The sequence below is a fragment of the Hippoglossus hippoglossus genome, chromosome 6 (assembly GCF_009819705.1).
Source record: "Hippoglossus hippoglossus isolate fHipHip1 chromosome 6, fHipHip1.pri, whole genome shotgun sequence".
Lineage (NCBI taxonomy): Eukaryota > Metazoa > Chordata > Actinopteri > Pleuronectiformes > Pleuronectidae > Hippoglossus > Hippoglossus hippoglossus.
The window spans coordinates 2374164-2386182 of record NC_047156.1 but is presented as its reverse complement, the minus strand read 5'-3'; the positions used below and the strand labels follow the sequence as shown (position 1 = coordinate 2386182).

The following is a 12019-nucleotide window of genomic DNA, read 5'->3' as shown; positions in this document are numbered from 1 at the left end:
TGCTTTTGAAATGTGAACTTTCATCATCTCAAGTCGCAGCCAGAACACATTCATGTTGACTACTCGTGTTCTCTCTTAGTAAACCACATTTCACATGGCTCTGACTGTCGCTTGTCTTCTTTGTGAAAGGTTGATTTTTGAATTATGGATCATTTGTAAAAGGATGCAGCAGGAGCAGGTTTTTCAGGATTCCTCATCAATCTGTTGCCTTCATTTTTTCCATCTCGCTAAAAACACTTTCAGAAAAGAACTGGCAACATAAGCTGAAAGTCGAGCATCATTCATCTCCGTGTTTTTACAGGAATCACTCTTCAATGCCATATGAAGTCTGAAGTGAACACACCCGAGGTTTACCTGTGCACATATTTCTATTTCCCACACACACACGATGTTTGAAGACGAGGGGTGTGACTGTGTGTTTGTTCTTGTCCTCTCTTTATTCCAGAGCTTTCAGTTTGAGAGCAGCACTTGTTGATTTCACGTTAAAAACCCTGCGCGCTCTCACTCAAACAGCTCAAACTGTGCGCTTGTACTCTGATATTTTGTTGCTTGGACAGATTTCCCTGTGCTCCAGCTTCAGCTCGGCTCCTTGCGCTCACGTTGCTTCTGTGTGCACATGATGTCACATGATACGTCTGCTCTCGGATTTCTCCTCTGCGCTTCAGTGCAAACAGGTCTAACCAATAGATGCCAGAGTGCAGTGATGACAAATGAACACGCTCTCGTTGTGGGTGAGTAAGCTGAGTGTGTAAATAAAGAGGATGAGAGCTGGAGTGCATGAAAGTAGTTAAAGTTACCACTTATACAAGTAAAGCTAACGCAGCTACAATCAGGGGTGGGACAGTTTCATTTGCCAACACTACATCCGGCATTCTATTGGTTGGCTTGTTGCACGAATAAGATCCAAGAGCAGAGGAGCAAATGATTAACACGAGCGTAGAAGCAGCGTGAGCTCGAGGAGGTGAGCTGAACACAGTTTGAGCACAAGCAGAGCAAATCCAAGCACAAGCAGGGATTTGAGTGAGCATTTCAAAATCTGAGTGTGAAATCCATAGGTCCTGCTCTGCAACTGAAAGACCATGCTCCTGAATAACAAGAGGGGGGGGGAGGGACATGTCAACTGGTCGTTTGTCGTCGTCGTCGCTCGTGTCTTCAGCTTCACTCACCTCCTGTGTCTTGTGTCTTTTAATTAATGAGACTTTTCACTCTCAGCTACATGAAGCACTTTCACACGGGCTCATGTGATCGGCGGGAGAAAACGCAGACGTGTGCATGCGAGAATTGTGCCTGAACCTTTGTCAATATTCTAACAATGTGAAAAGAGTCAATCAGATCTATGTTTTCTAATTATTTTGTGTACAGCTCTATCTAGGTAGACTTCAGAAATCAAAGTGTGTAACGGATGTATTTTTGTGCTGATGACATTGTGGCTGTTTTACTGACGCAAAAAGCAACTGCAGCTGCTGTAAATAACAATAAGTGTGTGAACATGAGCGCAGAATGTTCCGAGCTGGTTTAATAACTGTTTTAAATGCTTGTCACTGTTTACGTACATGTTCTTTCTGTCTGAATGTAGAATAACACGGCCTGAATCATCTGCACAGAACCTTCCTCTGACTCATGAAACAACAAGTTATCAAACTGTACTTGCCTGAATTTGAGGCTGTGCGATGGATCCTCGCCGCTGTGACTCGGTTTCGTCGTGACGGTGCGTTTGTGTGTTTGTGTGTGTGTGCGTGTGTGCAGGTCAGTTGTTGTGACGCTTTCATGTGGCGTGATCTAATTCACGGTTCTCGTCGAGCTCGTCCTTGTGATTAGAGGCGTGAGATGTAAGAACTGATTCTTTTTCGTGTTCTCGATTTTTGATGTCTGGAAATACTGACGTCGTTGAAATCACCTCAGCGTTAACTCGGCTCGGAAAGAGACACGTCGATCCTTTGATTCAAAGGAAACAGGTTTTCAAATCTTGAGTGTTTCCATATCAAATCTTATTTAAAGGAATAGTTTGGACTTTGGGAAATAGGAATGTGCTTCTTTTGCTGAGTGTTGGAGGAAATGTTCTGCATCACGGTTCTGTCCAGAAACACAAATGCATAAATCAGTTTTTTGACAAACACATTTTCTATAGTCAGAAAACATTGCATTCATGTTAAACTCATAGAAAAAAGTTTCACAAAATACATTTTCAGGGTCTTTAACAATATATATCTTTGTATATATCAATTATTTTCCATCAGGCTTTTGTTGAACTAATTGCATTTTGTCGTTACGATCATTTAAAAACATACATTTTGCATAAACTCATCATAATCAATGAACTGTTGTTTTCATGAAGTAGAAATGTTTCCCCGTCTGTTTCAGAGTCGACGACCTGTGTATTAATAACATCAGAGTGTGAGTGGTGGCTTTGTTTGTGTTTTATCATTTATCTTTTAACTCTCCCAGCTTCTTCTCCTCTTTGCCTCTTCGTACGTGGCCGACACATCACGGGGCCGTTCTGCTCAGGCTGAGGTTGTGGTTGATTTCAGACGTTTTAAAAACTGTGTGGTTCTGGACATTTCATCGCAACGTAAACAAAAACACGTCGGGGCCACGATGTCGAGTTTCTCGCCACAGTCATGCGTCCGTGTGAAACTCAAAAAAAACAAAACAATAAATCAATGGTGCCTTTTGTTTGTAAACCAAAAAGAAGGAATAAACAGATTAATCCTCTTCCTGTTTGACACGTTTGATTTCTTTCTTTTTCTTTTTTTTTTTTTCAGAGGACTCTTTTTAAAACGTTGCTCAGTGAAGAGAGCGCCGATTAGTCTCAGTCGGCCTCGCTGACCCGTTTCCTGTGGAGCGTAACAGATCTGTGGGCCACTTCCCGCTCTGCATCAGGGAGCCAGATTAGAGTGGAGGCTGCTGAAACGGCTCCATTAACATGTAATGCCGTCAGTCAGGATTATGTTCAAATGCATGAATGGAAGCGTTTGGTGACTTCGTGGCTCAATTGCGATTTCCTCAACTTTAACCTGTTTAAAAATCTGCTCATTTCTTTATTCAAATCTAAAACCTCGTGGTATTAAAAAACCAGGGACGATCAGAAGACACCAGGTAAAGTTAGTGAATCACTGAAAAGTGCAGTTGGCCCTCGCTTGACTCTGGTGGCTGCGCAGAACGACTCTGGAGATCATGTCTGGATATAGTTTCACACGAGAGAGGATTTGGTTTCTCACTGTTTGTGAAGAGGGACAACGGTTCCTCCTTTGACATCAAAACAGATTTTAAAACTAAAAGGAAACCAGGATCAAGGAAGTGTGGATCAGTTTATTGGGAAAACAACATAAATATTGTGTGGTTAACAATAAAAAATACTATTATGAGATTCTGAAATCGTTAAATACTAAGTGAAAGTTCTGATTTTGTGTTTAATATATTTCACTCCGTACATCAGTTACATTATTGGTAGTAAATTTGACTTAAACTGGGTCCCACAGATTTCAACCTCCATTATTAAGAATAAGTGGAGGAGCTGTGCACAGCTGGAACATTTTAAATCCATTGTTGGTTCAGGTGCAGAAAGATGCTTGTAAATCAGAACATTAAATCTTGAAAGTTGATCTGTGGAGTTTTCTTGAACAAACACATTCGGGAACCATCAATTATTAACAGTGCATCATTGACCTCTAACGCGTTGAGAGCGTAAAAATACTTCAGTCGTCGTCTCCTGCGACATGTGGGCGACCTCCAGGATGGGACCCGCCTCTCGCCCAGTGTCACCTGGGATTGGCTCCACCCCCCTGTGACCCATAAAGGACCAACGGTATAAAAGGTATGTTTGTATGTTGTTACAGAACTGATTTTAGGGGTCAAAGGTCAAGGTCACTGTGGCATCAGGAAAATCTGATAGTTTCTTTTTACACAAACATGTGCCCCCCCCCCCCCCGCCCCACTGTTTCTCTGCTGCATCAGATACTGAACGCGGTGCCCCCGGTGATGGGAGCCCTTTTGTATTTTATCCTTCTCTGTCCAACGCCTGGCAACGGCAGCGTGGCAACTGTGGCCCCGGCAACCGGTGCACAAACAGTGAGTCACAAGCAGCCGTGCACACCCAGCGGAGCCAGGGCCGCTGGGCTGAACAAACAGGAACCAGGGGCTTAGAGGGCTTAGAGAGGGAGCCCCCAGGCACAAACACACAAACACACACACACACACCGATCTCGCCCAACATCTAAACAGTCCAGGTTAATGAGCTGATAACTGTTTCAAACATCTTGTTTTCAGCCGCATGATTTCAACAAAAAAAGAAAAAGAAGTCAATCAGATCCACCTCCTTCAAAACACCTGTACAGACGAAGTTTGACTTATCAAAGCTGGATTTTCTTTTTCAGGAGCAGAACTAGAAGGTTGAATATTGGACTTAAATCTGTCCCGAGGTCAGAATCACAGTTTCCATGAGTCCTGTCAATCTCACGTTGTTCCTGATCTGCAGTGCTGGAGAATTTTTTACTTAAAAGTAATAAAAAAAGAACAAATTTACAAGTAAAAAGCAACTTTATACTTGAGTAAAAGTAAATGACCTGTTTTTAAAGTATTAAAAGTACTTGCAGAGTGTTGCTTATTCTCTAATGCAACGTCTACATCTATAAACAGCTGAGTCTCACTTTGCTCTCGCTAGTGATTACTTATATTACTAATTACTAATATGTAACGCAATGCATTGTAAAAATGTAGTAAATATGTTTTACTCTTGTTGAGGGTTAAGAACAGAGGATGTTGCGCCTCGTTAAGATCTATGAGAGAAATTGTGATTTGTGAATATTGGCTACACAAATAAAATGTGATCGACAGAAACAAACACAAAGTGAGTTTTCTGCTCGTCTCTCTTTTCTGTTTCCATCTCGTAAAGCTTCGGCTCAAAGGTCACACTTACACACATTTGCTTTCAGGTTTTCACAAGGAGCTCCGTGACTCAGGGCGACGGTAACTGCAGTAAACCTGACGCATGAAAACACAAAGAACAAAAAATGATTGTAGAATTTCCTCCATCCAACAGCTGAACGTTCTCCTGGAGACAAACAACTGATTTGATTTCTCCATCTCTACGTCAGCAAGTGCATCAGAAGCAGTTTTATCTTCCCCTGGATCTTTGTCTGCTTTTTATGACTTGTTGTTAAACAGCGACGGGGATGTTTGTGTCTTTGTGGTCAGAACACGACACACTCGACCTTGAGAGGTCACTGGTTTCTGCAGTTCACCCACCGACAGGCTCGTTAACCAGTATCTCCCCCCACACACACACTCACATCAGGTCTGCCTCTCCAGTCCGACCCTTGGTGAGTGTGTGTCTGTGTGTGTGTGTCTGTGATGAGGGCTGCTCTGCTCTCGCTCTGTTTCTGGTTCCACTCTCTCGTCCCTGCTGCTCAAACAGGTAAGTTACAGATGATACAAACACTGAGCAGAACGAATGGGAGATGTTTGAGAGGTTTTCTTCTCGGCAGGTTTGAAATGTGGAGTTCCACAGGGCTGGAGGCCGCCGGCTCAGTCTGCGAGGGTGGTGGGAGGCAGCGAGGCCACGGACGGATCCCACCCATGGCTGGTCAGTGCTCGATCACACTTTAACTCCTCTGTTTCCTCCTCACTGCTCCTCTTTGGTCTTATTGCTCGTCCTTAAAGACGCCTGAAGGGTGACAGCGTTTTCTTTTCACGTTGTGTCGCCGAAGTTTTGTTTTCTTTGTCATTTTAGTCCATTTCGCTTAATAACCTTATAACCTTAGTCCTTAATAACTTTTAAACCTCAGCGCAGTTTGGCTCGAAGTTGTCTTACGGAGCTACTAACTCCCTGTGGGCTCCGAGCTGTGATCTAAGATCTTCCAACCAACACTTGCTAGTGTGATCACAGCTGGTAACAGGAGGGCAGCTGTGGTTCAGGGGGGAGAGCGGGTAACGCTGAAGTGTCCATGAGCAAGATGCTGAACCTCAAATCGCCCCTGACGGCTGTGTGACAGTGTGTGACTGATGTGTAACAGAGAAAGTAGAGAAAAGTGCTGTGAGTGTCTTTAAGTCTAGAAACGATCGATATAAATACCTTGTGACCTGTGACCTACACTATGAGCAGCCACCAGGGGGCAATCCAGGTGTTTTGGCTTCATGTTCAGGGAGCTGTCATGTGATCCATCTTTGTTTTCAGTCTGTATGCACAAACTAATCAATTTTCACTTCTCCTGTTTGCACATTTTATGAACAACATATTTCGTTGCTGTTCTGGCTTCAGACTTCACGTCCTGCTTCACTTCACGCAGGTTTCCCTGCGGCTCAGAGGCTCTCACTTCTGTGGCGGCTCCATCCTGACGCAGCGCTGGATCCTGACGGCCGCTCACTGCTTCTCCTCCGTCTCCAGGTTCTGCTCCTCTTCACCTGCACCTTCATCATTTCCCGACCGTTCCAACACTAACACACTGATTCTGCTCAGAGAGTTTCTCAGAGGCGTGAGCGTGGCCGTGGGGGAGTTCGACCGCACAGTGGACGATGAAGAGGAGCAGGTCTTGGGTGTGAAGAGCGTCTCCCTGCACGAGAAGTACCATCATGCTTTGCCCATGAGCCACGACATAGCTCTGGTGGAGTTGGACCAGCACATCCGGCTCGGCAGGTTCTCACTCTGATGAGTAGTTTGATCACATGTGGTTAGAACAGATCAGTGATGGACGATATGTGACTTTTACCACAGGGATCCGAGTCCAGCCGATATGTTTACCTTTACCTGATGAGAACATCCTCCCTCGGACCAGGTGCATTGTGGGTGGATGGGGCAGGACGAAGGAAAGTAGGTCATTTTCTCACTTGCACCAGATTTTGTCAAAGCAGAAAGGAACGACTCTTCTACTGTCGTTTCCCAGGAGGTCGACTTCCTGCGGTTCTGAGAGAGGTCCAGTTGGACTTGGTGGATCCGACCAAGTGTCAACACGTCCTGCAGACTCTGCGAGGGCCGGTCCGTCCTCCGTCCGCCATGACGGTTGTGTGTGCCGGGCCGGAGAGAGGAGGGAGAGACGCCTGTCAGGTAGAACTCTACTGAAACCACCGATGCTTCATCTGAAAATACAAATCTGTCATGGCGTCCCATCATCACTTCCCTGCAGGGCGACTCCGGGGGACCTCTGGTATGTCCTGTAGGGTCAGGAGGTCACATGGTGGTGCTGGGCGTGACTTCCTGGGGTAAAGGATGTGGTCGGAGCTGGGGCAACAACAGCATCCGCCCTCCGTCCAGAAGAGGGTCTCCGGGGGTCTTCACTGACGTCCGGCTGCTGCTGCCCTGGATCAAACGTGAGCTGCGACAGGGTGAGTCCACGAGGCGTCTCATCGCCGTCCCTCGTCTCCATCCTGAGGCAACAACGGTTTTTATTTTCACTAAACTTACTTTGGTGAAAAGAGGCCGCTTGTTGCATCATGGGAAATGTAGTCTGCACTTATGGTCATGTTAAATAAACATGTTTGTACATTGATTAAGTTTAAATAAAGATTTTCATTTGTTGTTCACACTTGTTGTTCTTCAGCTGATGAGCAGCAGCGGAGAAATACTTTATCAGGTGAGTTATCTGTCATCACAGCCACAGTTATTCATCTATATTTCATAATGTGCACGTGTTCCTTTGATGTACGCTGTGTGTGTGTGCGTGTGTGTGTGTGTGTGTGTGTGTGTGTGCGTGTGTGTGTGTGTGTGTGTGTGCACATCAGGACTCTGCAGTGTGAGCGATGGGCCTGTAATTGACAGCGAGGGAGTCATCAGAAACCCCGCCCTCCCTGGTGATCGCTATGACAACAACGAGTGAGTGACATCGTAACTGTGGCTGAACGACGTAAAGCTTTTATTTGTTACGATCTTTAATATTTTCTTTTGGCTCTTTGTATAAATACTGACCAGCAAAGATCAATGTGCACGTTTTGATTCGGTGATCACATGTGTAAACAACTCCCAGGATCCCACGCTGCTTCAGAACTACGTCTTGTGTTATTGTTTTGATTGAGAGACCCCTAGTGGCCAAAATTACATATTTTATTTTTAATAACTGCTTAAAAAAAGAACATGAATTGTGTGTGTGTGTGTGTGTCTTCAGGTTGTGTGTGTGGAGGATCACTGCTCACCCGGGTTACTCCGTCCTGTTGGAGCTTGAGCTCTTGGATCTGGAGAATGAGTCCAACTGTCGCTACGATCGACTCACTGTGTCGGCAGGGACCCACAGGCCTGTAGGTGAGGTACACACACACACACACACACACACACACACACACACACAGACACAGACACACACACACACCACCAGGTTTGATCATGTAGATATTTATCAGGGAGCGACAGAACCAAACTCCCAAAACCTAAAAATCTGCTTCTAACTAAACACAATAGATTTCAACACACGCACTGAAAACTCTACATTTTATCCTTGTTTGTTATCGTTTGAATTTGTATTTGTTTAAGTTATTATTTTACAGGTATATTCTGCGGACGTGTCCCACACGGCCCTCTTCTCCTGAGTCTTTCCCAGAATGCAACACTTGTCTTCTCCTCAGACGTTAGCAGAACAGGAAGTGGCTTCGTCCTTAGGCATCGTTCTGTCCAGGGACGACCTGAGCCTGGTGGGAAACACCTACACACACACACACAGACACACACACAAACAAAATGTGTGTACGTACATACTGTATAGTTAGTTAGCACGTACACTACCGTTCAAAAGTTTGGGGTCACTTAGAAATTTCCTTATTTTTCAAAGAAAAGCACTGTTTTTTTCAATGAAGATAACATTAAATTAATCAGAAATACACTCTATACATTGTTAATGTGGTAAATGACTATTCTAAGTGGAAACGTCTGGTTTTTAATGAAATATCTACATAGGTGTATAGAGGCCCATTTCCAGCAACTATCACTCCAGTGTTCTAATGGTACATTGTGTTTGCTAATCGCCTTAGAAGACTAATGGATGATTAGAAAACCCTTGAAAACCCTTGTGCAATGATGTTAGCACAGCTGAAAACTGTTTTGCTGGTGAGAGAAGCTATAGAACTGGCCTTCCTTTGAGCTAGTTGAGTATCTGGAGCATCACATTTGTGGGTTCGATTATACTCTCAAAATGGCCAGAAAAAGAGAACTTTCATGTGAAACTCGCCAGTCTATTCTTGTTCTTAGAAATGAAGGCTATTCCATGCGAGAAATTGCGAAGAAACTGAAAATTTCCTACAACGGTGTGTACTACTCCCTTCAGAGAACAGCACAAACGGGCTCTAACCAGAGTAGAAAGAGAAGTGGGAGGCCCCGGTGCACAACTCAGCAAGAAGACAAGTATATTAGAGTCTCTAGTTTGAGAAATAGACGCCTCACAGGTCCTCAACTGGCAGCTTCTTTAAATGGTACCCGCAAAACGCCAGTGTCAACGTCTACAGTGAAGAGGCGACTCCGGGATGCTGGCCTTCTAGGCAGAGTGGCAAAGAAAAAGCCATATCTGAGACTGGCCAATAAAAATAAAAGATTGATATGGGCAAAAGAACACAGACATTGGACAGAGGAAGATTGGAAAAAAGTGTTATGGACAGACGAATCAAAGTTTGAGGTGTTTGGATCACACAGAAGAACATTTGTGAGACGCAGAACAGGTGAGAAGATGCTGGAAGAGTGCCTGACGCCATCTGTCAAGCATGGTGGAGGTCATGTGATGGTCTGGGGCTGCTTTGGTGCTGGTAAAGTGGGAGATTTGTACAAGGTAAAAGGGATTTTAAATAAGGAAGGCTATCACTCCATTTTGCAACGCCATGCCATACCCTGTGGACAGCGCTTGATTGGAGCCAACTTCCTCCTACAACAGGACAATGAGCCAAAGCACACCTCCACATTATACAAGAACTATTTAGGGAAGAAGCAGGCAGCTGGTATGCTGTCTGTAATGGAGTGGCCAGCGCAGTCACCAGATCTCAACCCCATTGAGCTGCTGTGGGAGCAGCTTGACCGTATGGTACCAGGAAGTGCCCATCAAGCCAATCCCACTTGTGGGAGGGGCTTCAGGAAGCGTGGGGTGAAATTTCTACAGATTACCTCAACACATTAACAGCTAGAATGCCAAAGGTCTGCAATGCTGTAATTGCTGCAAATGGAGCATTCTTTGACAAAAGCAAAGTTTGAAGAACAAAATTAATATTTCAAATAAAAATCATTATTTCTAACCTTGTCAATGTCTTGACTATATTTTCTATTCATTTTGCAACTCATTTGATAAATAAAAGTGTGAGTTTTCATGGAAAACACGAAATTGTCTGGGTGACCCCAAACTTTTGAACGGTAGTGTACATGATGTCAACCTCTGCTGTTTGTTGTTTGTGCATCCTGCAGGAACCATGGGGAGGGTGCAAGTGTTCAATAACACACTGTGTGTGTGTGTGTGTGTGTGTGTGTGTGTGTGTGTGTGTGTGTGTGTGTGTGTGTGTGTGTGTGTGTGTGTGTGTGTGTGTGTGTGTGTGTGTGTGTGTGTGTGCGTGCATGCATGCATGCAATCAGGTTGCGGGACAATTGTTCTCGTTGAAGATCAGACTGTTGTCCAAACCCCAAATTACCCACAATCCTACAGTAATGACTGCGTCCTCCGCTGGGTCGTCTACGCTCCACGGGGTCACGTTGTCAAGGTGAAACCGTCTGACTCTAAACGTAACACTGCCACGTGATGACGTCACTAATTGGTCGTTAATGAACGGCTGATGATTATTGTGTTTCAGGTTGATTTCACTGACGTTGAGCTCGAGGAGTCGGACAGATGTTTGTACGATTCCCTCACCGTCCTGGCAGATGTGGAGCAAACGGAGGAGATAGGTGGGACTGATGCTTCAGTCTCATTGTGTTGTTTCATTGTGTTTGCATTAATATGAAACGTTCACTCTGTTGTGTACTTTGTGTAGCAGTGCTGTGCGGCCGCACTGTTCCTCCTCCGGTTCTGTCCTTCCACAACGTCATGGTGCTGCAGTTCACCTCAGACGGCAGCATCACACACAGAGGCTTCAGGGCCACGCTGTCATTCATCAGCCGTGCAGGTACGTGCACAGTGTGTGTGTGTGTGTGTGTGTGTCTGATGTGTCTCAGTGGGACATAAAAGAAGACCTCATAAGTAAAGAGCCTGTAGCAGCAGGTCCCTGGTTCGAATCCCACCTCGACCGACCATTTACTGCATGTTGTTACTCTATTGTTTTCCCTCTCCTCTCCTTCACTGTCAAATAAAGGAAGTATAATAAAATAATATTTACATGAGGGACGTGAATCCATTTAAAGCAGCAGTTTCTCACGTCCTCAGATATTAAAGTTATGCATCTACAAGATGTAATATACACATGAACAGTAGGGGGCAGTATTGGGATGTGACAGGGAGGGAACATCTGTAACACGACTCATGAATCATAAATATAAATAAATAGCTGGAGACAGCTCGGCACCATTTCAGAAGTGGATTCAGAAAGTCGCCATGTTTACTGTTTACATAATGTAAATCTCTCTGGTGCGCCACCTGCAGGTGTCGCCCAGTAACACGTGTAGCACATGTATGTGAACGTGTCACAAACCGGCTGTCGGTGGAAACGTGCGGTGAAAAAACAATTAAGACTCCGGCCTCCGGCGACAGACACAGGCCAGACGACATGTCTAAGATTTTTTAATTGTTCCTAAAACAAACTACAGGGCAGCCATTTGAAAAGCACAGAAATATATATTGAATCTAAAGATGAATGAACTCTCCTCTGTCGGTGCAGACCTCCACCACGGTGACAGCAGGGCTGGTGTCCAGGGTCCAGGAGACATGTGGAGACATCATGGGACAGTTCACCAGCAACACGGAGCATCTCATGGTTTGATGTTCCTCTTTAATCTTTCTCTTTCTCTTTAGTATTTCAACGTGTTGGTTTGAGGTTTGTTGGTTTGGAAATAAAGAAGCAACCAGAGTCCAGAGTGAGTGAGAGAGGAAGTGGACGTTCAGCTGCTGAATGAGAGAATTAAGGTTTATTAAGGTTA

General features: G+C 44.8%; 1 protein-coding gene across 1 annotated transcript in view; it reads left to right on the top strand.

Annotated features, from left to right (window-relative positions):
* The first annotated feature begins 5332 nt into the window (after positions 1-5332).
* The window catches only part of LOC117762967 (ovochymase-2), an 8438-nt gene continuing 1751 nt past the window's right edge, over positions 5333-12019 (top strand). Inside the window, exons 1-15 of the mRNA XM_034587761.1 lie at positions 5333-5413; positions 5484-5581; positions 6285-6382; positions 6455-6627; positions 6710-6805; positions 6879-7039; positions 7119-7317; positions 7533-7565; positions 7714-7804; positions 8094-8227; positions 8470-8613; positions 10526-10650; positions 10741-10834; positions 10921-11052; positions 11761-11856. Coding sequence (XP_034443652.1) covers positions 5350-5413; positions 5484-5581; positions 6285-6382; positions 6455-6627; positions 6710-6805; positions 6879-7039; positions 7119-7317; positions 7533-7565; positions 7714-7804; positions 8094-8227; positions 8470-8613; positions 10526-10650; positions 10741-10834; positions 10921-11052; positions 11761-11856 — 1738 coding nt within the window. The 5' untranslated portion in view covers positions 5333-5349. The remainder of the gene's footprint in view (positions 5414-5483; positions 5582-6284; positions 6383-6454; positions 6628-6709; positions 6806-6878; positions 7040-7118; positions 7318-7532; positions 7566-7713; positions 7805-8093; positions 8228-8469; positions 8614-10525; positions 10651-10740; positions 10835-10920; positions 11053-11760; positions 11857-12019) is intronic.